We start from the raw sequence: 27,996 nt of genomic DNA, 5'->3' as shown, positions 1-27,996 counted from the left end.
CGTAGTGGCAGGAGGAGGGGAGGGGAGAAGACTTTCTCATTACGCCTGAGCCGCCTGAGCTGTCTTCGGCACACACTGGCTACGTGCAGCCGGGTTTGCATGAATCGTTGATTGTGTAAGAAAGTATATGTACGATGCAGCTCTGCGCAGGGCTTTGGCTCAGAAAACGTCATGTGGTCCGTGAGGCTGAGCATGACTGCAGCTGGATTTGCCAGCTCCCAAACACTCTCTGCTGGGTTACTTAAAATTTCGTCTGGGCAAAAAAACTCTTGATCAGAAAGCGTCAACAGGAGAAAAATAATGGCAGAGCGATTTGGAGAACTTCCTGTCTCCGGGAGCATTACTGCTGTAAACAGTGGCCATGCCAAGTGCTGAACCACTGCCCTCAGTCCAATAACAATAAATCTATTTTTTGGTTCTGCAGAGCTCTGCTTGTACGTTTTTCAAACTTGGGCTGAAGATGAGGATGAGGCAGATGCTATCCTCTGAGCATTTTATTTTTGTCTTTTTTTTTTTCCTATGATAAAAGGAGTCTGGCTTACCAGGGTACTGCTTAGAGAAAACAAACTACCTCTCTAGATGAAGAGGTTACATAGTTTCAAGAGATCTGTTTGCTTTTCAGCTTTTTCTTTTTTCTTCTTTTTTTTTTGTTTTTATTTTGCTTTTTATTTTAGTGTGGCCTCCTTAAAAGGCTGCTTGAGTTCTAATTAAAAAAAATTTATGTGTGTACCCATGTACCTGTATTACAACTCAAATAATAGCTGCTAGTTTGCTATCAAAATAAAAGCATTCTGAGAGACAAATTATGATTGTCTTCAGGGTTGGCTAGTGAACTTCAGCTGACTGTTTTATGGTATACAGTCCTTGTCAGTTCACTCAGGATTAGCAGAAGTGAGGATGCTGTAAATCAGTGGCTCACAATTCCTTTTGGGAAAGTCTTTTCCAGTATAGTCATGTGCATAAACCCTCGTCAGTCTGAATCAGTATTTGCTGCCCTATAAAAACTAGCAATAGTGAAAAATAGACTTTGGGGGTTTTTTGCTATTACTTTAATGCTGTGTGACTTTCCATCTCTTTTGCTCCCATTCTATTTCTCCCGTTTTCCCCGTCATATTATTTCAACTCAGTTTTCTCTCAAAATCGACCTTATTCCCTTCATATCTGTCCTGTTTCAATCTCTGTCTCTTGTCCTCCTTTATCTATTGATGCTCCTCCTGTCCACCCCCTTTAAGAGCTGCTGCCTCTCAGAACAAGTTGGGATTCCTGTGTCAGTCTTTTTCTTGGGAGCAGGTTTTGGCCTCAAAGTGTGCTGCTGAAAACTGTCCTGAATTCCTGCTGCGATTTCCTAATGTCCCCTCAAGCATGGGGAGCTACCTGCAGTATGGTGTGGGGAGGGAGCAGGCAGTAGGGGAGATGGTGTAGGTTCTGGAGGCCAAGGAGGGGAGGAGTGAAGCAGCTGCTGTGAAGGGTTGATGCCATAAGAGCTCTTCAGCGAGGCAGTGCTTGGAGCAGTGTGTATGTACATCAGGTCCCTGAAGTTTAGGAAGAAACTGAGGAAGACACTTTGGCATGATTGCCAAGTTTCCACAGGCTAGACTTTATGCACCACTCTGACAAAGGTACATCCATATCTGAGGCCACAGAGGTTGTTCTACATTTGGAAGTTGTCTCTGGTGAAACTTGACAGGTTCCAAGTTTGTAATGGCAGTGTTATCTCCCCCATCACTGACTGCATGGATATCCATCGAGTGACCCTAGACCTCTTCCAAGCTTTGAAATCAATGCACATTGCATTAGTGTAATGACAGCACAGAGGAGTCCTTCCTCTAAGAAAATGAACTCAAAGTAAACAGTCCCAGTGCACACTCCTATGTTCAGCTAGCTTCTCAAGAAGTGACTTGTCAGGTTTTCTTTTGGTGTTCATCTCCTTTAGGCCACTGCAGCCAGAAGTCCCTTGCTGAAATGGCCCTCATCATAAAAGTGCTTCTTGCCTTTCATATTCAGAGCAGTGAACTAAGTTCTTCCAGTGAACTCCCACCTTCCTCGTTCCCTGTACCTGATGCCTCTGCCTGCAGCCATGCTGAGAGGTCATCATCTTCATCATTTTGTAGGGCAAGGAGCATGTTTGTTCCCAGCTCCTGCATCATGCCAGAACACTGAGGTATTCCAGCATGTGGATAGACAAATAGCCAGACTTGGGCTGGTCCCAAGTGAAGGCTAATGCTGGGAAAAGGGAGAGGGACTGAGACAAAATCTAGCTCTCAAAGAGCCTTTTCTAGGTTCACAGGACAAATGCACCATGAAATGAAGGTGCCTTGGAATAGGATCTGCCAAAACCTACAACACCCATTACACTGAGGTTTTCCTGTTCTAACAATTAGGTAGATGATGAGAATAGGGCTTCAAGGGGTGAAGAAATCATGGATGCAAACACAAAAGCAGTCCTTGGAGAAGAGAGTGAAATGAGGTGCTCCCCACACCACAAATGCTGCAGCTACCAGCCCTGAGAGTTTTGCATGCACCGTCCCTCTGGTCAAGCACCTCTTCTTCCAGAGGACCTCCAGCCATTGGGAATGGCTTAAAGACTCTGCCACCCCACCACAGTGATTTGGTCATGGTACCCTTGGGGAAGTGTAAAGTGTACATCTGAGGTGCATCCTGCAAAGCAGGGACCTTCCCTAGGGAAGTGCCCTAATGCTTAAAGCAGGAACAGAGGCCACTGTGAGTGGCCACCCACTGTCAGTGGGTGAGTCCTGAGCAGCAGCTCTCAAACCAGGTCTTCTTGAGGAGAAGGGGCAGAGGAGGGCTTTAGGATGTGGGTTGGAGCCAACTGACCACATTGAGATGCTTCTTCATGGAGTCTGAGCTTGTGGCCTTGAGAGCATGAGGCTGTTTAGCAGTGGAAACCCCCACAGATATTCACCATGGCTACTGCTAGGTACCTCTTGGATGGGGGGTTGGGAGGGATGAGGGTTGTAATTTTGGGCTTAAGCATTTAAGTCAAACCTGAATCCCACTTCAGGAAGCTAAATCCTCTTGTGAATCTGGGCCTCAACCTTTTCATGTCTCTCTCATCACCTATAAAGAGAGGGTGATAATTTCTGCCTCAAAAAGCTTATTAATGGTTTGAAATTATAGCTGGGTTAAGGACTATTATTAGGCTTAAAGATCTCAAAGCATTTTCTGTGAGAAGGTGGTAGCTTTGAATTTGAGTAATTTTATTCTGAACTGTCTTTTCCATCTGGTGTTCCTGTTGCTGTTTTTCCCTTTCTCTGAACCATTCAGCAGTGACACAGCAGTCTGCTGAATGATCATTTTTTCATTCTGCCTTGCAGCTGGATGCACTTTCTGGAGGCTAGGTCATTTCTGAACACTTGTTCACAAAGAGCTGAAGCTCTGGTGTAGAGAAGCACTTAAGTTAAAACAAAAATAATATTGCACGAAGAAAAAAGGTCAGAATTCCTTTATATGTAGTGGGTCACAGCTTGAAAGTGGAGGTTTGGGTTTTAGGGTATCGTATTCATAGGAGCATCAGATTTTTCCATTAGAGTTATCTTCAAGGGGAAAAAAATTGCACGTTCTCAAAATCTGTGTTCAAACATTAGTGACATGTACACTTGTACAAATTGCATATACACTTCTCAAGTCTTAAAAATATTTTAACAATAAGCATTGCATTGTAAGACTCAGACTGTAATTTCCTTGTGCTGCCACTCTGCCGCAGAGGCTGGGCACCCCATAGCATCTCATTCTTCCTGTGCTGTAATTATTGTCTCCACCCAAGTTCATAAGAATTTTATAGTGGTTACTGCAGCAACTCCACTTATAGTTAGAGGCTGCTTTGCTTTTCCATTAAAAGGTCTTCCCCTCCCATCCCAGTCTTTCAGGGCTTTAATCCATTTAAAAAACTTTTCTGCAGGCTTTCTAAGAAGGCCTCCCATTCCAAAAAATTCAGTTGTGTTGTCTTTCAGAAACAATTCTCTAAACAGAATGGAGAAACATTTTTTCACGTGTTGTCATTGTTTTAACTCTGGTGCACATGCTCACACACACGTATATATACAGCCTCCATCACAAAGCCTAAAATCTGGTATTTACATAGAACTTAGACCTAAGGATGCTGAAGTACAAGTGATGTTCCTACCATTGCTTGAAATAGTCTCTCTTGTGAAATTAGACAGCAACATATAGGTGGATTCCTGCTGGTTTGTATGTTTGTGGAATGTGGATGTTGGCATACAAAAATGACTAACATCTACGTTAACTACTGGGTGTCACCCTAAGCTGACTATTGTGAGACAGTCTGTCTTCAGAGACCTTCTTCTTGCCACACCTCTGTGCCAAATATCTTGACCCTATGAGTTTTCTCAGTTCATTTACATTGTTTCCCATAAGCTAAGAGTTACCCTCCTACATGTCTTCTGCTGCAGCTCCCTTCCCAATAAATGTTCAGTGCCTACAGCTGCCATCTCCAGCTACTCAACTGCCACCGACTTTTTTTCTCTGAACAGAATAAACCACGCTTTTGTGGCATCTCTGCTGAAGCACATTCACAGGACAAATGACATCAAGGTGGTAGGAGTAGTAACCTGAAGGAAGGAAACCAAAGGAGTCTAACTGAGATTGGCATCTTGCATCTAGCATTTTAGACACGAACATTTCAAACAAGTGCATTTCAGACCCAAGTTTCTCAAGCAGAGGAGGGCCATCAGGTGCCTTGCAGGCAAACAGTGGAGCAGCAGCAGCAGCGGCTGCACTTTTACACACATTGTCAGGCTGTCAGGAAAGGGATTAGCACAGAGGCCCCTGCAAGGCTTGGAGGAGGCGGTGGATGGTATCATCATGACAGCACATGGGACTGGGAAGTGAAACTGCTCATCAGCGCAGAAGTGAAACTGGCTGCACATGAACTCTTGTCAAATTAAAATGTAAACATCTGGCCAAAAAGAAGAGAAAAATATTGTGACTGTTTTTGTGAGCTGAGTTCCACCCTTGTAGCGCTTGAGAATGTGAGAGAGCCCTGTTTGTACAAGGGAGAATCACTCTTCTGAGGGCTTCAGATCAAACACTAAAGGTGTTAGTTGCTACAAGAATGGATAGAAAGCAGCATTCAAGCAAATATGTGACTTTTGAATTGACAATGACATGTTTTGAGGATGCTGGGTGCTGGCATTTTTTTTGTTTATTTCAGCAAGAAGATGGGGTTATTTTTGTTTGGTTGGTTGGGTTTTTTTTCCCTCTTTCTGAGGAAAGGGATTTGAATGTTGTTACCACCATGGCACAGAAAAGAAGGGGAAAGTGACTTTAGGACCTGTTACCTGCATGGGCATTCTCCAGTGTAAAGTGAAATGCATAGTGTAGGGGACAGGCCTTGTAGCATGCCTGGTACAGCTGATGACAAGGGACATGCACAAAACATTGCTGTGCATCATCAATACCTGCCTGCTGGAATAGTTGCTGAGGACCTGAGTCAGCTTTATCTTAACAGCTGTAAGTTACACGAAGTATAGAACCAGCTTCTGCATCTGTTTGCTTAAATATTTCATGTCCAGAGCTTGCAGACTTACACTTAATTTGAGTTATAAGAAGAGTGTCAGGGACAATACTTATCACCCAGCAAAGGGGCTTAAGGTAAAATTTATTCTGAGTGCCTGTTTAACTTCAGAGAGTTTCTGTTAATGTTCCTTGATTCCAGTTATGTCATTTTGGTTGTTTACTATAGTCCCTGTGTTGCCTTAGGTTAAATGTACATGTACTTCACCAAAATAATGCCTTGAAATTATTCTGCCCTAGACACAACTTTCTTCTATCTCTGGGAAACCCCAGAGCAGTGGCAGGAGAGGCAGACAGCTCTGCTGTTCTACACCACATCATTTGACTTGTTACATGGAAAAAAAAGCATGGAGTATGAGCAGAGAAGGAAAAGAGAGTGAAGTGCAGATCTCAGTTAAGCGCTCAGTGCTGCCAGGAGCTGAGAAATATGGGAAGGGGAGAAGCCAGTGCCAGCCACGCTTCTGCAGCAGCAAATTGCTTTTCCACAACTTATTGCAAAGCAAATTCAGTAGTGCATAGTTGGATCCAAATTTGCAGCAGGGCTGCTTTTGGATATTTGCATGACAACTTGGAACCATATGAATGCAGAACAAAACACCTATGGATTTAATGGGACAGAGATTTCATTCTGGGTAAGTAGATGCTATGTAAACACAGATATAAGGACTTCCTGGAGTGAGACACTCCACAGAAATGTTCAGATCTATACCTTTATGCTTACCCAGGCTGGTTTGTCAGGAGGCAAGTGAGTGTATTTCCCAAATCTCCAACTTGACACACACTTATACTCACAAAACATCCATATAAATGCACAAACAGATACGTTGCCCATGCAGCTGATTTGCATGGGCAATTCTTGCATTTCTCTGGGCAATAACTCCTATTTGCTGACATCTCCACACATTCACATTTTTCTGCTTGGACCGTTGGTCTGTGGTGGTTAGTCTTTGTAAACTATTTACAGCATGGCAGCATATAACAGTTTCTTCTCATATTTAAATTCAGTGGCATTTGTGGTACTAGTGGTAAACAAATTAGTGTGTGGGGGGGTTTTATGCTGCTTACCTCAGCTGCAGGTTTTTTTTCTGATGACCTAGCCACTGGACAACAGGCAAGAGAAAAGAGTTGCCATCTAAGCAAAAAATTTGGACCTGTGCATGTTTTTTGCAACTGGACATGCAACTTGAACAGCTACAAAAATATTTCATTCTTATGATGAACAGCAGTTAACTAATGATTGGTCAAATTATGTTAGGCCTTCTCATCCTGTTGGTTACATTGGGAGTATTAAGGGGTTTAAATGATAAGAATGGCAAAAATTTGCTCCAGTTTGTAATAGCTGACATTTAATACTCGAGTGTCTGTGTATTACATCCTGCTCAGCAGTACAGTCAGATACATTAACATGCAGCAGACTTCTTCACTTTGACAGATATCCAGAAAGATGTTATGAGAATTTGTAGAGATGTATAAAATTGACCATTTAGTCATTTAATAACAGTAAATACACAAGCACTAAAAAGTAGAAGCTTTATTAAAAAAAAAAAAAAGGTATTATAATCTTTCTTACTAGAACCTGGAAGTCTCTCTCCAATACAATAGAAATGTCTGTAATAGGATTTGTATCTTACTGGTATATTGCATTTTCCATTTTTCCATCTATACCTGTTGTCCTTGTCAGCACAAGCATTCTTGGCTCCTTTCCCTTTTTTATTTCTTCTTTTTATTTAATAATTTATTGTAACAATTTAAAAAACAAACAAGCAAACAAACAACTCTAATGACACATCTGTGATCATCAGAATAAATCCCCAAAGCAAAAGATAGTGATTTTAACTGCATTATTTGTTGGCCTCCCTTCTCCATGCCCCCCTGTGCCCCACCTAGAGCAAACTCCCTTTTTTTCTGTCATCATTTGCATGAAGCATTATCAATGGAGTCAGTGTCTCAGCCTGAAAAAGAAATGGATTAAAATTAAATGACAGGTTCAAGGCATTCTCTCTTCCCTAAAGTGTATCTGTTCTCATTCCCCTTTGTGTCTGGCCATGCAGACATTTATATTTTAAGTGGGCCTTCCTCCCATTTCCAGACACGTCTGGTCATGACACTGCTCAGAGATGACTAAAGCAGGACACAGGAGTTTCATGTGACCTTGTTGTCACTTGGGATTCATTGTTTCCCTCTTGGTTCCTCAAATATTCCCAGGGGCCATAGCATACAAGCCTATTGCTCCCTCTAGAGCCCTTCAGCGCTGTTCTGGGGTACCACTTCAGTCCTCTCTCATCGTGCTAGATATGAGCTCACTGCTCATTTTGCTTCCAGTCTCTGTCAGATGGGATACAGATTGAATGCAGACTTCAGACTCCTGTATGGCAGTTGAGAGTACAGGCACAACACCTTCAGATGCCTTGATTCTTGGAGGCTGATCCTCACCTTTTGCTGGTCCAGGAACAGCATTGCTGAGTGGATGCTAGCTTTCTGACTTGTGCTTCCTCTTAGGTTCTTGCAGCTTTGCACAGCATTGGGGGATCTTAGGAGCAATCCTGTAAAGTCATGAGCTGGTTTAATCCATCTGACTTCAGCTGTCAAGTCAGCAGCAATTCTTGAGGGCTCTGCACTGATAGCTCAGCCTCCAGCAAACCTATCAACAGAGCCTCTTTCAAAAGTCAGTATTGTATTTTGGACAGAAACGCTACAGTTTCCATTATTTTTTCTAGAAAGGTTCTGACCTTAATGCTCTTGCAAAAATAAACATTACCAAGCACTTTTCCCTATCCTAGTTGTGAGGGAAGGCTTCATGGAAGGAGTGAGTTTTCTGCTCTGCCCTTACACATATTAGGATATACTTGATGTCTATGGGAAGGGTTTCCAAAGGCAGAGTCCTGTCCCACATCTGGAGAATTTAATCCTCATGCTCATGAGATGCTGTGTGCCTAGTATTAGGAGGTGCCAGGGATACTTACAGAGAGAGAAACAGTCTCTGAAGTGTTTCTTACAAACCAGTGAGGTAAAGCTTGACATTGACATCACCCATCAGCCCTTCTGCCACCAGCACACCCCCACGATGGTGCAGTAGTGGTTGGCTTCAAGCTTCTTTGTGTATGGTGTTCTGTAGGGTGTACTGTTTAACTCAGAGGGACTCAGATTTTGATGCTACCTAATGGAAGGCTATGTGCCAGCTTGCTCTGGCTACTAGGACATCATCAAATTCTCATCATGACTGTTGGAGGCATCCAAACAAGGACAGTGTTTCAGAATGTCTTCTTGGAGTGTTTGCTCCCTCTTTATAGTCACTAGAGAAGTCTGTCCATCACTTAGGTTGTCTGACTCAGTTTTGGTGGCACCCGTCCCTTTCTGAGTTTGGCAGAGAAACTAAATGCTCAGCATAGGTTTTCTAATTGTGGTTAGGAGGCTCTCTTACTTAGGCATGGGAAATCATGGCATCTAATGCAGGCTTCAGTGTCAGGGATCCTGAATACAGCCCTCAGTGACTAATCTGGTATTATTTCCACCAGTTTAGTGTGCTGCATGTTGCATACTTACGTGTATGTGCATGGACTTGTGTGTTAGTGTATTATGCAAGTGTATGTTGAAAATAAAAATCTGCATCATAATACATAAAAGCAAGGAGGAGGTGTTCATAGTCCTGCTGTCATCCCCAAACAGGTATATCCATAAAACACAGATTTCACTAACAATACCTCCAATCTAAATCTACCTTCGTCAACCAGACACATAAATGATGAATAATGTAGAAGCCATGAATAAAAGTGATAAAACCACTTAATAAAGCTAAATATAAAAGAAACACAATAACCAGAGAAAAAACACAGCCAGAATTATTGGTAAGTTGCAATGAGTGACACATAGGTTTATGGTTATATAGTCCTGTGGTTAACCAGCATGTGGTTAATGAATAGTCTTCTGTCAACAAGAAGTAAGCTAAGTATCTTCATGCTTTTGCCAACTTGTGACACAACCTTATACAGACTCTGGGATCTCGCCTAGTCTGTAGAAAATCTTGAAAGTAACTTCACCTCCCTCTTCTTTATTCCGGTCTAGTAAACTGGTAATGTGGTCACATTTTACTGTTGTTATACATTTATTTTTCAGTGTTTCTTTTCTATGTGGAATATCCACAAGAGCCTTCTAAAGAAATAAAGTTACTATGTATTTCAGCAGAATAGCAGGAGTATCTTACTATTATATCAGCAGCTGCCAAATGAAAAAAAAATCTATTAGGAAGCAAGATGGAAGTACTGCAGATTAGAAAAGGGAATAAAGTATATTTTCAAAGTACTTTTCAGTCTTGGTGGTCTAGGTGTGTATAATGATACAGGAAAACTGGTTTTGGGAAGAAGATCTACAGGTGTTTCTCTGATATTTGTTATGTCTAATCCTCTGGCTGTTAAAGTTCTTTGGAAGGAAGTTCATTGAACTTTATTACTGATGCCTCAAGAAAGATCTGTTGTTCTGGCAGAGAAAGAGTAACAAAGGTGGAAAGCTTTATCATGTGTTTGATAATTTGATAAATTTGATATTTAAAGAATGTCAAGAACACAGGCATCCTTGGTCTGGGTAGTTGTAAGGCCCAAGAGTTGAGGGCCAAGGGCCCCGAGACAGGGATCTGAAGTGATTTTTGCTTCTGTTGCAATTCTTTTGATCTCATGGACTGGTTTCTACTGAGGATGTGGAGGTGGTAAGACACTGGCCTGGGATTTGTGAGGCTTGTGTTTCAGCTTCTGTTTTGTCAGGGCTGTGATTCAGGATTACAGTTGGATTTAGTTGCAGCAGCCAAAGTGGTTAGCATCGCTGGCCACAGGCTTCCTGTGAGATCGTGGCCAAAACACTTTATCTCCCCACAGTTCCTCATCCATAGACTGGAGAGAATACCTCCCTAATTCACAGGGATGTGATGAGGACAGTTTCCAGTAACAACTATGTGTGTGTGCTCGCAGTGATGTTGATACAGACCATTAGCACCAAAGTAGGAACTGCATTAAGAGAAGTATTGAATTTCAAGTGGATGTGCGTAGGGAGGGGAAGAATATTGCTGCTAGAGGCAGACATTTATATTTACATTTATATTTAAATTTATGTTTATTTGTATAGATGAATGAAGCAAACAAAAAAAGTGGGAAATCTTAGAAAGGAAGAAACTCAGCACTTGGGAGGGCTGGAGCCAGTGCTAAAATGAAGCAGGCAGATCTGTATGGGAAAGCTCGCACAGCATGTGCCCAAAGAAGGAGAACCTCAATTTTCTTTAAACAGTTCCTGTTTATCTAAGTTGGGGTGATGTCCCTTGATGTCTCTTACTGATAACAAAGATTCCTGTCAGTATCTGAGTCCTCCATGATGCTGAGATAAGTATGCTAAACCTGCTGACAGGCAATGTTTTTATTGTTGTCCAGGCCAAAGCCGTAATGAATGCATATGTGCAGTCTTATCAAAGATGCAGAATGTTCCTTTTGTTATTTACAAAATGCCCGAAGTAAATGCTGGCATTGGCCAAAAGCAAATTCAGGCCATCAAAATGAGTGCTCTTCTGAACTTAGAGACGTGATGTGCACATAACAATCTCGAAAAGTTCTTCACAGTTTTCTTACTGAATGATAGAGAAATGAAGCATAATGCTTTGCTGTATTTTCATAAAACATTTTAATTCTCTGTGGACAAGATGTAAGGATTATTTTTTTTTTCCATTCCCTTATTTCTTGACATTGCAGTAGCAGATTATTTTTAAAAGGTTATGGTTTGCAATATGGAATTGAGGCAATACCACAAAGTATGGGATTTTGTAATCTCCCTAGGGGATCTGAGCACCCAGTTCTTAATTTTAACAAGTGGTGTTCGTCAGATTCCTGTGGCAGTTTTGGAAGAGTCAGCCACGATTTCTAAATGTCTCTGAACTTACACCTTTTAGAACGTACAGATAACCTACCAGCAGTCATGTAGATCAGATAAATTCTTCACTATTAAGGGTAACCTTTTTTTTTTACAAACAAAGTGTAGATCATTTAAATATAAATTAATTTTTTTCAAATAATAGCTTTGAGCTGTTGCCATGGAGGGAATGCATCCAGCACCAGACAGTTGTGAGGTTATACATCCTGCTCTCTGGGCACATATCAATCTTCAGCTATGGACAGCTAAAGTGGTTCTGTGTCATTTGGTGTGTTCAAGTGCTATCTGAAATGAGGTGTACTCCTTTTCTCCGTACATGTTCAGTAATGGTTTTTTTCCTGTTGCAGGGAAAAGCTTCACGCTGACTATCACGGTCTTCACGAATCCGCCGCAAGTAGCCACATACCACAGAGCCATCAAGATAACAGTGGATGGACCTCGTGAACCCAGAAGTAAGTGTGCTAATGCTCACTTGGCTTCTGCCTTTGCCATTTGCAGAAGGCCAGCTCAGTGGTTTAGTTTAGGTGTTCATCATCAGCCTCGTGAAACAGCAATATCCAGTGCATGTGGAGCAGTGGGTATGTTTTAAGCCAAGACTGTTCTTCGGTTGGTTTTAATTATACCTTCCCAAAGCCTTATTTCTCATGGGTCTTCTTCAGCTGATCTAGAATATCACTTGCACTGCATTTGCAAAGTATCTGCCCAGGGGTAACTTGGATCATAACCAAAAGCTGACAGAAGAGATGCTGGTAAAAAGGTGGGCAGCGTATACCTTACACATCATTTCTTGATAGTCCTGCCTTTCAGATGTTAAGAGGATTTTAAAGCATTGGAAACCAATATATCATTGATCTTACTTTTCAAGCTCAGCCACACTGCAAAAAGAAATAAATGCCTGAGAGAGGTCACCTGGTAGATGCTTTGTAGAGTTCACTGTTGCTCATGCTGTCGTACAGCACCCTTAGGAGCACCCATTTTCACAGACACCCAGACTTTCCTTTTTTTCCCCCCCTCTCTTTTTTTAAGAATTAAGTACAAGGAGGAGGTGAATGGGTTGGTATATCCAGGGGAATATCTGCACCTCTCACAGAGGCATTTGTTTTGTTCAGATGGCAAGGGCAGGCTGTTTTGTCTGGAGACTGAAGAGAGGGTGGAGCCAGATATGCAGGTTTAGATGCTTCTGCAGCACATGCACTGCCTGTTAGTAGAGACAATTGTTAACCTGTCACTAGCCCAAGTGGGGCTTTTTCATACTTCTATTGAAATGCCCTGATGTAAATTGAGGTTTGTGGTTATTTTCTTGCACTCCTCCCGCATGCTTGGCAGAAGTTCTGGCTGTTGCTTAAGTGGAATCATCCCATGAGAAGACAACAGCAGGATTCAAACACTCACTAAAGAATGAGGCTCACAGCTTGGGATTGTTTAATTGGGTGGGGGAAGAAAAGATGGATTTGAAAGTTCAGCTAAAATAGTTTAGAAAACTCATGTCTTGCCTGTGCATTTTTTTCTCAAGCTTTCATTTGTCTGAGTTGCATCATGATGCTGCATGCATTTAGTGGAAAAATATGACCTATATTTCTTGGATATGAGGCCAGAATTTAAAACAAATACTGTTGTTTGGGTAAGGCTTCTTACTCAGTTTATATTTATTGGTTTTGAAAATTGTAGTTGAATTGTCCCTGAAAAATACCCTTGGTGAACCAGGTAGCTGTGCACATAAAAAAAGATATTTGTATATGCAAGTTGCAAATTTGCATGTGGAATTCCCTGGGCATGCTCATAGTTTGCAGACAACAAATAAGCTTTAGTGTTTTGAATATGAGTCTGCTACAATGATAAGACACAAAATCATCCTACAGGCATGCCTACTGTTTTAAATCAATTCTTCAGTTGGTCTAATAGTTAATATTTAATAAGATTTTACATTTTAAAAAGGAAGTAGAGATATAATACGTACTGAAGCAACATGCATATCATCCCAACTCAAATGTATGTGAAAGTTTCCTTGTAAAAAATTCCACTTTGCCATAGACAAATCAGCATCGTTGTGGAGGAGGCTTTACTGCTGTAAGGAGAAGAGGTGAGACTTCCCCCTTGATAAGAATGCACAGCTCTTTTTATTGCTAAGTCATTCATGACACGGTGTAGAAGGGATTATGCTCCTTGTATTTTTTAGTGGGCCGCAAAGTCACATAATCACAGAATCACACAATGGTAGGGATTGGAAGAGACCTCTGGAGATCATCAAGTCCAACCCTCCTGCCAAAGCAGGTTCACCTAGGGCAGGCCACACAGGATTGCATCCAGATGGGTTTTGAAAGTCTTCAGAGGATACTGCACAACCTCTCTGGGCAGCCTGCTCCAGTGCTCCATCACCCTAAAAATAAATTTCATTATTTAGGTAAAGAAGTTTTCCCTCACGTTGAAGCAGGAGTTCCCATTGTTGCAGTTTGTAACATTGTCCCCCCATCCTGGGGGGGGACACCAGTGGACAGAGGCTGGCCCAGTCTTCTTGACACTCACCCTTAAAGTATTTGCAAGCATTGATCAGATCCTATCTCAGCCTTCTCTTCCCAGGCTAAAAAGCCCCAGGTCTCCCAGCCTTTTCTCATAAAACAGATATTCTATTTCCTTAATCATCCTCATAGCCCTCTGTTGGGCTCTCTAGCAGTTCCCTGTCTCTCTTGGACTAGGGAGCCCAGAACACAAAATACTCCAGATGAAGCCTCACCAGGGCAGAATAGAGGGGCAGGAGAACCTCCTGTGACCTGCTGGCCACACTCTCCTTTAGGCACCCCAGAATACCATCGTCCCTCTTGGGGCCAAGTCTTTCACTTTGCCTTCTCAGCAAGGGTTTCTGAGTCTCAGTGGCTGTTGCCATCAGTCTGATGTCTCTTCTCTTTATATGTTTGACTGAGATGGGGATTGGCCTGATGAGATATACCACAGTGTATGAAGGAAAGAAGAAGTGCATTCTCCATTCTGGGACAATTCTGACTGGTTTGGCCTTTACATCTAGTTTTCCTTAATCTGTCTGGGTGGATGTATCCCATTTTGAATTGGTTCAGTTATATCAGTTACACGTGGAGCCTGTACAAAGATAGATTGTAGGGCTGTTACCTGCACAAACACATGTACAAGATTTGTGACTAGATATGTCAGAATATGCAGCTGTGTGCTGAGGGGGCTTTAAATTATATCAGCCTTACTGTATTGAGGCTAGGATCAAAATAAAAATTGCTAGATTAGTGTTTCTAGTTCCGCTATTTTGGAGCCATTCTTGCTTATAGATCCATGACTCACTCATTTGCTTGAGCTAAAGGAATTACAGAAATACTGAGATCTATTTTATAAGACATCCCAATTCAAAAGAAATCTGTGGAAGACAGTAATGGCAGAAAAATTAGATACTACTGTTTTACAGAGACCTGGGAAAAAAACATGTTAAAAAAAATGGTGGAAGGTACAAGACCATTTCTGAGGATGTGGGCCATCCAAGACAAAAGCCAGAACTTCACACCAGGATAACCTTTAGCCAGCTTTACAGGACATGGAAATACCTTTTCTTTCTTTTTAAACAAAACTAAACAAAACAAACAAAAAACTTTAAGATTGATTAGCTTAAGAAATAACAGAAACATTTTCTTTGGTCTGCAGTGAATGTCAGATCAAGAGCACTTTCTGAGCCAGAATTAGATGGGTTCTCAAAATGTTTTGATTTCTTTTTTAATGCAAAAGGACAGTCTCTTCATGCTTAGGGAAAAACCTTCAAAACATAACACAAAGCAGGATTTAAAGTCAGTTTTGGAAAACAGAAAAATGCTCAACCAAAGGCTATAAAAGCAAATATACATAGCATAGTCTTTGGCACTGAAATGTGTGGAGAAATCACAACAACTGTGTTATCATACATGCCACCTTCATACTGCAGAAAGGCCTGCAGATTTTGAGTTCTTGCATGCCCCATTGTACATTTGGTCATGGTTATTGTGATGGCCAGGTCTTTGCCTAGCACCGTATTTGCCTGTGTAACTACTGGGTTTGCATTTACAATTGTGGTAATTACTCATGCACAAGAATTTGCACCATTGTCCTTTTTTTTTTTTTTGCAATTGAATTTCTGGCTGTGCTACTGATCAAATTTTAATAGCATGCAGATGAGAGCCAAGGTGCTTAAGAATCTGGCTTTTCCTCCACATGATGTATTTTAAAAAAATCTCTCTTGAACTTATGATTTTATTCTCCAGCTTTGAATGAGTGCTTATTTTCTAATTTTTTTGTAAAAAGAAATAATACTGCACTGTCAGGGAGAAGGGCAAGATGACCTAACCCATCATTTTCTTCTCCAGCTTCTATGATTCTGTGATTCATAAAGCAATTTATGTTTTTATGAGCTAAGTCCATGGGGAAAATCATTAGCAGTAACCAGATCAAGAGTAGTGCTCCTGATGAAAATACTTTTGGTTAGGAAACTTGGTAGAAATAGTATGACTCTTAAATTAAATATTTCCCCTAGGCCATTTGACCTACTGTGTACATCTGCTGAAAAATTAGGTTTTTCTTCTTTTGACTGCTTCTTTCTGGTTTTCTCATTGAATTGTTTTAACTTACACAGCTCTGAAAAATTCACTAATGGACCAAGTGCCTGGAAATGGCACAAAATGAAAAGACCACATGGATTTAACCCCAGTGGGCCTAAGATATCCAAGGTTAAGCTGGGCATTAAATGCAGTCATCCTGTATTGGATACGTGTGTTTCCCAAACACTTTTTTTTGTCATCCTTGTATCAAGACCAGCATGCTGAAGAGCAGAGGGAGAGAATAATATCACTAAGCAACATTTGAGAAGGAGCTTAAAAAGCAGCTGACCCAAGAAATGCCTTTTTAGAAATGGAAATTTCCTTTTGCCTCCTGGCAAAGCTAAGAGGGGGTGGAGTGGGTGGGTAGAGAGGAGGGGTGTGGGGAGTTTTTGAGGGTGGCATGTGGGGCAGGTAAATCTTTGATCAGCTACAGCTAAAGACAATCTCAGACCCTGATCTGAAGTGATCCCGTCTTACTTGTAATGTTCAAGGAAAGCCCACAGTCTCAAGCTGTTCTGAAGGAAACCTTCAAACACTCCCTTGCCCAGCTGAAGGGCTTTTTTTAGGGAATCCCCAAGGGCTGATGATGTTAAGTGCAGCTGATCTGCTTATCCTTTCCTCTGCCCCGTCCAACTGTTGCCTACAGACTTAGATTCCCAGAGTAACTTCTGAGCCAGAATTAGGCGGGTTCTGGGAGTAGCTTCTGAGAGGAGAACTGGCACCCTCTTATCCTGTGGTAGAAGTGGGGAAGACCACACATGTCAGGCTTGGAAGAGATGACTGCTTTAAGAGTTTCACATCTCTTCCACCTCCAGCCTTTTGTGCAAGAAAAAGCCAGACCTTTCTCTAAACCACCTTTTCTTCTGAGTGAGATGAAATTCATCTCACTTCCATCATCACTCATTTTAATCTCAGTGAGATGAAATAGTGCTAAATGTCTTCATTTCTTGCTTGCTTTCTGCTACAAATGCCTCCATCTGTTGGAAACTGAGATCAGCATGTACCAATGAACAGTTTAGAAGTGAAGAAAAAATGAATCATTGTGTAATTGGAGTAGATTTACCATATAAATGTCACTGATGGCTTTTCAGACTTTTCCATTCACCTGGAGACGTACATTGCCTAGAAATGGCTCAACAGGAAATGTGTTGAGGAAAAGGTGGTGTTTATGAGTTGATTGTCTATATAACAGAAGTGCAGCAGAGGCCCTTTCTTGCTTTGCTGGCACTAGCTGTGTGCTCCACAGCACATCACCCTCTCAGTATCACAACCCAGCTTTGCTAATCACTTTTAAAGAATCTTGGGCAAGGTACTTGCACTCAGGAGCTTCCAAATTAAACAGACCATGTACAGGCAAAAGAATGGGCTGCAAGAAAAGCTGATGATTGCATACTGCTGGATCTGTGCCTGTGTGTTTGTGTCCCCACATCCTATTGTCTGGGTGACACTGATGTGGGTAGACTAGTGCTTAAATTATGGGTGCACTCTGGGGACATTTGTAGTTGGCTTGTGCAATGGTTATGTGCAAGCGTGCAGCAGCTCAGGGAAGTTACAAAACTTTGCTAGCTCAAATTCACACAATTGACTTGATGCATTGCTGTCTCTTGGTATGGATAGGTTGGCAGTCACTGCAGGTTTCCCTTCTCTGTGTGTGTCTATGTCTCATCAAAGGATGAACAAGTAATTGAATGCACTTAAATACAATAAAGTAGCGTGATATTGCAAGGGCATGCTTGCAGACCAAAGGAGCTTTTTCTGAACAGGCTTGGTCCTAGCAGTCCCCTAGCAGCCAGGCCAGCTCCACAATACCCCAGAGCAACAAAGGAACAACAGCCTAAAATGTATGTCCTGTGATTGGGCACGTCTCCCCCACGCTGTGAAAGCTGTGCATGCCACCAGCCTATTTTTCATAATGAAAGTACACAGGGAAAGAGCAGAGGGCAGTTTGTCCCTTTGTGACTTGTGTTTTCTGAAGAAAAGTGAAGAGTGAGGGGGGAAATCAGCCTGTTTCTATTATGCATGAACTTTCATGCAACCGGCCTAAGTTACTCCAATGATACAGCTTTGACCTTCTGGCTTAGCACAGGACTGTATAGCACAGGAGCATCACATAGCACAGGACCGCTTGATACTAGATGTTCAAAGCTTGGCTACAGCACAGGACCAGTGGTCATGTGTATGGATGCAGTCAGCATCAACAGTCACCTCTGCAGCTCTCAGGTCCCTCATGACCCAGAAAGACCTCTCTGTGCCCCCCATACCTGGTGCTTGGCAAACTTCTTCTCCTCCATGAGGAGATAGCAGAGCAGCCCTTTCAGAGATGGGGCTGCTCTGGGCTGGGGCTGCCTCCCTCAAAATGGCTGGTGGGGCTGGCACAGCATCATCCTGTTGTCTGAGGTCTCACACTCTTCAGTCTTGACCTCCCTTGGGGCCTTTCACTGTCAGCAGAAACTTAAAGCATAGCCCATGCCCTCCAGCAGTTGGTTTTAGATTGAAAATCGTACAGACACACTGCCCAGGAGCTGGAAAGCAAAGATCAGTATCTGCTGTAACTACCATAGTGCAAAGATTCCTCGGTGTAGGCAAGATTCAGGCAAGACCTGCCTCATATGGACTTTAATTGGCTAGCAGCTTACCTGCAGCTCCTAAAAACAGTACTGGATGATCTCCATCACATGCAAAGGATTATGAAATTTATGTGAATGCTTGGCACTCCCTGGCATAACAATGCTGGGGGGGGGGAGAAGAGGAGGAATCCTTTTTTGTCCTACTCACTAGGTAGGTTCTCAATAGGTTTTGAATTCAAGCATCCTTGAAGTTTCATGGTACAGATACTTCTTTTCCATATGAAAAAGATGGAACAGAATTATTTCTCCTGGCATATATCAGTCTCCCTGCTGAGTCAGTTAGGTGAGTTGCTGTCAGGTGATATGAGACAGAGAATGTGTCATTTTAGTTCAAGAAAATTATCAAATATGTGCAATACAAAATCTTGTGTCAAGAGAACTTTTCTGGGAGTGCAGTAACTCACATATCATAGAATCAAGAAGGCTGGAAGAGACCTCAAAGATCATCGAGTCCAACCTGTCACCCTAAACCTCATGACTATCTAAACCATGGCACCAAGTGCCACGTCCAATCCCCTCTTGAACACCTCCAGGGATGGTGACTCCACCACCTCCCTGGGCAGCACATTCCAATGGCCAACCACTCTCTCTGTGAAGAACTTTCTCCTCACCTCCAGCCTAAACCTCCCCTGGCGCAGCTTGAGACTGTGTCCTCTTGTTCTGGTGCTGGTTGCCTGGGAGAAGAGACCAACCCCCTCCTGGCTACAACCTCCCTTCAGGTAGTTGTAGACAGCAATGAGGTCACCCCTGAGCCTCCTCTTCTCCAGGCTAAACACCCCCAGCTCCCTCAGCCTCTCCTCACAGGGCTTGTGCTCAAGGCCTCTCCCCAGCCTCGTTGCCCTTCTCTGGACATGCTCCAGCAATTCAACATCTTTCCTAAACTGAGGGGCCCAGAACTGGACACAGGACTCAAGGTGTGGCCTAACCAGTGCTGTGTACAGGGGTACAATTTATTTGCCTAGTCATGTGGCTGTTTTCTTAAAGATACACAGAAGTGTTGACAAGACAAGCTCCTTCCTTGCATAAAATAGGTAAACAGGAAACCAGATTGCTGTGGTGTGGGCTAGGAACAGCAGTAAGACTGACTCAGTCCTTTAGATATTATTTCAACTCCTTTTTTGAGTCATTTAATCCCCCCCAGGTCTTTTTCCAATCATCCTTTGAATTAGTGTGATTTTAAATTGAGAACAGGTATATTGTTATTTTTGTATTTGTCAGCTTTTAAAATTTTATTTCCTGTTTCATATGCATTATTGTTTCTCATTTACTGTTCATTATCATATTGCCTAATGACTGAACAGCTACAAAGGCTGAGGTGAATATTTTTAAGTGCTTACACATGGTGGTGTTTTCAAGGCTCTGCTGAAATCTGTGGGCAAGTACTCTAAAGGTGACAAAAGCAGAATTAGGTGAGTGTATATTACTTCTGAAAATGCTCCCTAAGGAGTCAGTAGGTCTGACTCTGTCCTGTCAACTGCACTTACCTACAAAGAATTTGTAGCTGTTAAAATCATTGAACAAGCGTTTTAGGGGTGGAGCATTTTCCATAGAAAAAAAGAAAAAAGTCTGCATAGGTGGAACTTGTATGTCTTGTGTTTGTGCATTAATAAGCAGCTTTTGGGCAAGTAGGTTGGCCTTAGGGGATATGACTATACATTGGTCCCCACTGACATGCCAAGTGTCTTTCCAGGAAGAAGTTAATGGTGCTGTGAAAGAAAGATTTCTGAGTCTGGTCCTTCATGCATCATATTTTTTCAGCAAGGAAAGGCTTTTGAATGGCAGTCATTAAACACAAGCAAACGAAATGTTTGAAGAAGCTTCTGAGTTTTGCTTGAGCTGGGGAAGGACGGACTTGTGGTTGAAACCCTGCGGCAGAGCTGCCAACTGTGGTTTCAAGGGTGTCATACACAACCCTTACCCTCCCTAGAAGGAGGTTGGGTAGTAAAGCTGGGCTACTGGAGCATCAGTCAGCAGTCCTGCAGTCCCTCCAGGGCTTGCTGCTGAATGCCTACCACACTGCTGGCAGATGAGAAAGTTTCTTTCAGGGATGTGCTGGAGGGCAGCAGGACCTGACCACAAAACCTCTGCAACCTGCCTCCTTCACTGTGCTTTCCACAGGAGGTGGGAGAGAGGGTCTTCTTTTTCTCAGGCTGGTAAGGCAGCTAGGAAAAGGGAAGGGAAACTTTCACCCTGCATGGAGTAGTTAAGTGCCTCTGTTCACCAAGCAAGCTTTTGGTGGTCTAGGACCTTTTCTGAAGCCTCTGGTTTTGAGGAGTTGGCTTCCTTACAAGTTTACCAAAACAACAAGTGTTTAAGAGAAAGGCTGGATGAAGCCGTGTGGGACTTCCACTGAATAGCCTTATTTTCTTCTTGGAATATAACTGGAAGGTGTGAAAATCCATCTCTGTTGCAGTCCTTTGCAGATTTACCTGCCCTGGATAATCAAAAGGTGCAGCAGTTTCTTCATTGCAGGCCCATAGGAAAACACTGCAGGCTTTTGCTTCATTCTCTGTCACCCACTCTGAAGAATGCAAAGAGGACTCTTGCTCTACATCTCCATTTGTGACCTTGCTCCTTGCTTGTCTGCTGCAATTTGGAATTGTAATGAGGAAGGTATTTCCTAGTAGTGTTAGTGATAAACCTTGGTGAGACTGTTCCCTATGGTCTGCGCTGCTCAGGTCTGTGCAGAGCATGAGGGAGACTGATGCTTAGGGAGACACTCTCTCAACTCTGCTTCTGAATTGTAAGAGAAGGAGTTGTCTCTACTATGAGGGCATGATATGCTTGTTAATAATTGCAACACATCCTAAAGGAGGGAAACATCTCCCTTGCCGCCTTTAATCATAGAACAGATAAGGCACAGCCTGTAAAAGTGGGAGGAGACACAAGAAAAAATTTAACCAGCCATAAATGAAAAGTTGATGTATTTCCTTTGTTAAAACAGGACCTGACCTTTATTCTTCCTTTGCAAAGTATTGTAGTTCAAGTCGATGAAGCATGACATGTACCAGGCCATCTTCTCAGGGCTGACCAGTCCAGAAAAGCCAGGCTGTGTCATAACCTTAGCATATAAAGCCACAGAAAAATTCAGGCGACAGTGTTGATTTAATTATTAAAGATTCTGTTTGTCTGAGTCTGTCTGCCTCTCCTACCTACACCCTGCATTATGGGCTGTTCTTCATTACCTGCTCTACCTATCTTCGCAATCTAGCCGCAAACAGTTTTGGTTGACCACACCACTTCCCTCTTGAAAGTTAATACTGTTTGACTCATTCTGTACTGCTAACACCAAGCCAAAGAAAACAAGCCAAAGAATAACCTGCTTGTATGCAGTTTGGAAACTTCTCAGAGGCCCTGCTTTCAAAATGCTATACAGTAGCTTACTATATCTCTCTGCAGCTGCAAAGAAAATGAGGAAAGCATAAAATGGTTCAAGAACCTAAAATAAAGACTAGGCAGAACCACATGAAATTTATGAGCTTTCAGTGAACCGCAGTCCTGTGGAGGCACAATAGAGCATTACTACAGGGGAGAGACTACTTAGTAACCTACAGATTCTGTTTCTTTGGGAAAACAGGTATTTTCAACTATTGTGTGGAAACATCAGTCACCACGCTTGGTAAAAGCAAAGCTCTTCAGTTTGAGGGAAGCCTGTAACCTGGCTATAGCTTTTTTTTGGACAGGAGGAAAGTTTTTTACAAGTCGTCAAAGTATGAATGGTCAGCATCCGTGGGGAGTAAATTTACTTTTCTATTGCCAAATCCTCCTGGTTTATGTAAACAGTAAGCCACAGGACTTGACCTTTAACTTGCAGGTCCCATGTACAGCTCTGTCTGAGGCTGAATGATGGAGGCCTTTTAGTGTCTAAAGATATTATGGCAGACTGATGAAATGGGTTCCTGTTTAAGTTATTTCTCTGACCTCCGATATTATGATGCTTGTGCATCATAACTCGCTTTCCTGTTCATCTGTCCTCTGAGAGGCACTGTAAAGGTGACAAATGCTATCATCCTTTGCTTTTTTCCCAACTCAGGCTGAGGGAGGGGGTTCAGAGTCATCCCATCTCAGCTTGCACATTTGATTAAGGTGATTGAACTATGAGCCTGGTCCCTTGTATTCAGCAGAAAGACAACCTTCTCCCAGGGGTCACCCAATTGGTGGCTCGGTCTTTGCTACATGAGCCTTGTGTTTCTGCAGGTGGAGTTTTTTTGGTGTTGTTGCGTTGGTTTGTTTTGTGTTGTGCTTTTTTTTTTTTTTCCTGATAGAGGTACCTTTTTGTGCCCATATTTTCCTTGGTTACTTGCTGAGCTGTTGGTTGGCTGGTTGTGCATCATTCTACACCTACTCTTTCATACATATCTTCAACTGTGATGCCTCAGCCCATGGCTGGAGGGTATTCTTATGGCAGTTTGTACATGTGGGAAGATGCAAACTATAAAGAAACAAAAGAGACTTTTGGCAATGTGATGCTTAAGCTGGGAGTCATTCAAACTCTGTCAAAGAGCTGGTATTTTTAAAGTATATATATTGACATGAGGGAAAGGGGAAAAAAAGAAAAGGGTATAATTTTCTAGACTAATTTAACTTTCATTAGCAAATTCTGGCCTCCAAACGCCTAATACTCAGTTCCCTTACTTTTCCTTTTCTGCAGTGACCTAATTCTTGGGGTGAACCCACAGAATAATTGCACTTCCATGACAGAAATACAAGACCTACATATGTTAGATTCACCAGGAGTTTTGGTGGATCCATAGCAAGCAAAATAATTGTGATTTAAGTGGAAATGTGTTTGTGCATTGCTATTTGTTGGTATAGCACAGGCCTCAATAACAGAGCTAGAGGGAGAGGATGCATATTACCTGCCTTGCAAAAATTGTCAAGATTGCTTTCTGTGGCTGTGGTAACTCAGGGTAGACATGAGGCTTTTCGTATGTTCATCGGGAGGGAGGTAGAGAGCTGGGGGGACTCATCCTGGAAGAGTCCACAGCCTCTCAGTCAACATGCCATGTCAATAGCCTCCACTTGTTCATTTTCCAAGGGACATTCCCTAGTGGAGCTCTCCCAGAGCATCTGGATAGCGAATCAGTGGCAAAAAGGGCTCTCAGCCTGACAGAACACTCACCAGGAAAATAGAAAACCAAAGTTTGTTTTCTAACATAGACCAGGCAAGAGGGTCTTGATCTGGATTCTGCCACATGCTCTAGTTTGTTCCAGGGCAGAACTCTTTTTTCACAGCAGATTTTGTTCTACCTATAGCATCACGACCACGAGATGGATAAAGAACTGGCTTGATGGCCGCACCGAAAGAGTGGCTGTCAATGGCTCCATGTCCCAGTAGAGGCCAGTGACAAGCAGAGTCCCTCAGGGATCATCAGTCCTGGGACCAGTCTTGTTCAACATCTTTGTTGGTGACATGGACAGTGGCATTGAGTGTACCCTCAGCAAGTTTGCTGATGACACCAAGCTGTGTGGTGCAGCAGACATGCTGGAGGAAAGGGATGGCATCCAGAGGGACCTGGACAGGCTGGAGAGGTGGGCACAAGCCAACCTCATGATGTTCAACAAGACCAAGTGCAGGGTCCTGCATCTGGGTTGAGGCAATCCCAAGCACAAATACAGGCTGGGCAGTGAGTGGCTGGAAAGCAGCCCTGAGGAGAGGGACTTGGGGGTGCTGGTGGACGAGAAGCTCAACATGAGCTGTCAATGTGCACTTGCAGCCCAGAAAGCAAACCAGAGCCTGGGCTGCATGAAGAGAAGTGTGGCCAGCGGGTCAAGGGAGGTGATTCTCCCCCTCTACTCAGCTCTGGTGAGACCCCACCTGGAGTACTGCGTCCAGTTCTGGAGCCCCTGTTACAAGAGGGATATGGACACGCTGGAAGGTGTTCAGAGAAGGGCCACCAGGATGATCAGAGGACTGGAGCACCTCTGCTATGAGGACAGACTGAAAGAGTTGGGGCTGTTCAGTCTGGAGAAGAGAAGGCTCTGAGGTGACCTTATTGTGGCCTTCCAGTATCTGAAGGGGGCCTGCAAGAAAGCTGGGGAAGGACTTTTTAGGATCTCAGGTAGTGACAGGACTAGGGGGAATGGAATAAAGCTGGAAGTGGGGAGATTGAGGCTGGAAGTGAGGAAGAAGTTCTTCAGCATGAGAGTGGTGAGAGCCTGGTATGGGTTGTCCAGGGAGGTGGTTGGGGCCCCATCCCTGGAGGTGTTTAAGGCCAGGCTGGATGAGGCTGTGGCCAGCCTGATCTAGTGTGAGGTGTCCCTGCCTATGGCAGGGGGGTTGGAACTGGATGATCCTTGTGGTCCCTTCCAATCCTTACTGATTCTATGATTCTATGATCTGCTTGTGTGGGTTTTATTTAAAAACACTGATACAGAAAAGAAGAGAAAAAGACAAAAAGCCAAAATATTGTTTAACTACTGTTAAAACACACAGAGGAAAACTCCACCAACCATTCAGGGTACGTGTCATTGCGGTAGGGTGACTAACCTCCCAACAGAGGTGCAAGAAGCTACCTGGGCTGTCCCCCAGGAAAAGTGGGAAGTTACTGGAGAGCAGGGAACCTGCCATATAAATCTTTGTTCACCTTGGTATCACTGGACACTTGTTCAACATACAGACAAACTGGATTATCTGCTAGAAAAAATTAAATGCCCAGCATAGGATTGTACCTGAAACGTCTAGTCTGTCTACAGGTAGTTGGAGTAACAAGGCAGATTTTTCCACAGAGACACAGAAGGGGTGAGATTTGCCAGGGACCTGACAGGAGAAGCACATCACTTCCTGGTGTCAAGCTCTCTGTGCTTGGCAGTGCTCAGCATTTTGCTTCTGAAGGGCCATGGGATGTCAGCTTGGTCATCAAATCACATAGTATCCAGCCTCACTCATAGGTTGCCCAGCACCTTGTGCTACAATCAGGTCAGGACTGATGCACAGCCCTGATTCTGCTGGTAATTACAGACACAGTACCAAAATGTCAAGCATAATATCCTGTCTGTCATGATGTTCCTTCTGTCTGGAAACAAGGCTTGTGCTGTACAGTGCTTAAGAAAAACAGCAAAACCCCATCATTGTTGGTGAGTCTACTTGAAGCTCTGACTACAAACACCATTATTTCTCCTTACCCTAGCAATAATACTTTTACTTGAGGTAAGAGAAAATATTGTACAGTGTGCTTAATTCCTTTTTTAGGAACTTTTTATGTTGTATTTCTAACTCTGTGCAAGAGGTTAATGAGATCTGACACTGTCCCATACTGATCCTTCAAATGCCTGAATGCAGTGTAAGTAGCCTCCATCCAAGTGATGGAGGCTACAGAGGAAACAACTCTGCGAATTAGTTTTATTTTCAAGCATGATTTCCAAGAGCCCTCTGAGCTGCTATGTAACAAGGGTTAGTGCCTTATGCAAAGCATACATGTTCATCTCTGCAGGATCAGGTCAGGTCTGTTGGAAACCAGAGCAAATGGTGTCCTAGAAAACTTACACTACTTGCTCTTTCTCTGCACATAGGAAATAATGGGGAAAGAATATGCCAAGTATTTTCTATCTAGGGTGTCTGGCACATAGGAAAATATTACTGGTTTATGCACTTAAGGCACCATTTCTATTGTTAGCCAAAAAAAAAGCTTTTTTTGTGAGCATTTTGTGAGCATAGCTGATTTTCAAGCATTTACAATTCCTGGCTTGGTAGTAATATAGAAGCACTACATTTTAATTGACTTTTATTTACAAGAATGTATCATTTTTTTGCACTAAAGGTAGTGTGTTCACTTCCTAGAATAGTGTGAAAGAGTATATTTTTTTCACATCCGTCACTATAAACAAAATAACTGGATTTATTTTAGCTCCATGGACAAAACAATGTTTACCATTTTGTTATCTGAACACAATGAAACATGGATTATTTTCTGCCCCACTAGAGATGGAGCCAAAACAAAGCCCTGAACACAAACAGCCCTGAAAAGAGGAGATGCCAGCTTTCGTTGAACCAAAGCATCAGGTCTCATCAGCCACTCCCTACTTCAGCAAAGTCTGGCTAGATGCTGTGTTTTCTTGTGTATAATCCACTTTCTGGATGTGAAGTTTCCATTTCTGCCTGGGTAAAGAGAGAGCAGAGGAGAGAGGGGATGTGTTCTGATTCCATTCTGGAGAAATGACTCCATTTAATTAAATTCCTTTTATACTATCTCCATGCAAATACAAACTGCTGATTTGGGGCAGAAAATTTGAGGGTAATAAACATGAAAAACTCTGGCATTTCTGCTTGGGTTTGCTTTTAGCCAGGATGCTCAGCAGCTGTGAGCCAGTGAGTCTCCATCTGATACCTAGTTCTCCAAGCCCAAACCTTTTGTGGGCGTTAGTACCTCCTGATGCATGAGCTTCAAAGAGTCAAATTTGTGAGTGAAAGAGAATAAGAAATAGAAGAATGTAATTGCCCTGTGACTTCCTTCTATTAATCCACTCCGGCAGTGTTTTCTTGTGAAACAGTCCTGCATACTCAGAGTAGTTTCAGTAGTCTCAGCTGGCAGAATGAGAGTGGCAACACCTTTACTTACCCTTTGTTTTACCTGCTTCTCCCCTTCTGAACCTGAAAGGCATCTAGTGACACCTTTTAAAACTAGGTTAAAAGGAAGGTGATGGGAGATCGTTTTTTTTTCTGCATCTGCAGGCAGCCCAGAGCACTGCTGTCATCTGCATGGGGCTGGGCATAGTGTGAAACCCAGAATGAGCAACTGTTCCCAATGATTGTCCAATGTGCACGAAAACGGGGGCAGCCAAAGCACTTTGTTCTTCTTGTTTCTGCACCCAGAAACCAGAAAGCTGCCAAACTGGGTGCTCCACAGTCTCTTAAAGTCTATAAAACTGCATTTCCCTCCCATTAAGAGGGAAAGCATTTTCATGTTGTGTTGCTGTAAAAGTATCAAAAAAGCTAAAGTCTTCTGCCCCCTCCTTATTTAATATTTTGTGTAAAAAACATTCACCTGACCTCACTGAGGCAGTACTTGAAAGGGATAAGAAAAAAAAAAATCTAACACACACACCCCCCCCCCACCAAACCCTGTGGTTTAGCCAAGTTGGCTGGATGGACATCTGCATATTCCAGTGATTTGAACGCTGACCCTGCAACCCAAAGGGAAAAAAAAAAATTCTTTGCCATTTTCTTTCCTCTGCTAGTACCTGCAAACTGATTCTTGTCTAAAACTATGGGGACCCAAGGAGAGAAAGAGGACAGCAGTGCGGTCTTGTGGCAAGTCTGCTGTACCTGCAAGCTCTGGGCCTATGTCTACTTGCTTCAACAACTAGATGTTTGATGGACTTCCATAGAGTTC

General features: G+C 42.8%; 1 protein-coding gene across 3 annotated transcripts in view; it reads left to right on the top strand.

The window, feature by feature from the left end:
* Positions 1-27,996, top strand: part of RUNX1 (RUNX family transcription factor 1) — a 76,101-nt gene that overhangs the window by 11,087 nt on the left and 37,018 nt on the right. For all 3 annotated transcript variants that reach the window (XM_054381282.1, XM_054381275.1, XM_054381268.1), the window contains exon 3: positions 11,805-11,909. In XM_054381282.1, the coding sequence (XP_054237257.1) occupies positions 11,805-11,909 (105 nt within the window). The remainder of the gene's footprint in view (positions 1-11,804; positions 11,910-27,996) is intronic.

The sequence above is a fragment of the Indicator indicator genome, chromosome 1 (genome assembly GCF_027791375.1).
Source record: "Indicator indicator isolate 239-I01 chromosome 1, UM_Iind_1.1, whole genome shotgun sequence".
Classification (NCBI taxonomy): Eukaryota; Metazoa; Chordata; class Aves; order Piciformes; family Indicatoridae; genus Indicator; species Indicator indicator.
The sequence above is the reverse complement of the archived record's forward strand: the minus strand, read 5'-3'. Positions and strand labels throughout refer to the sequence as shown.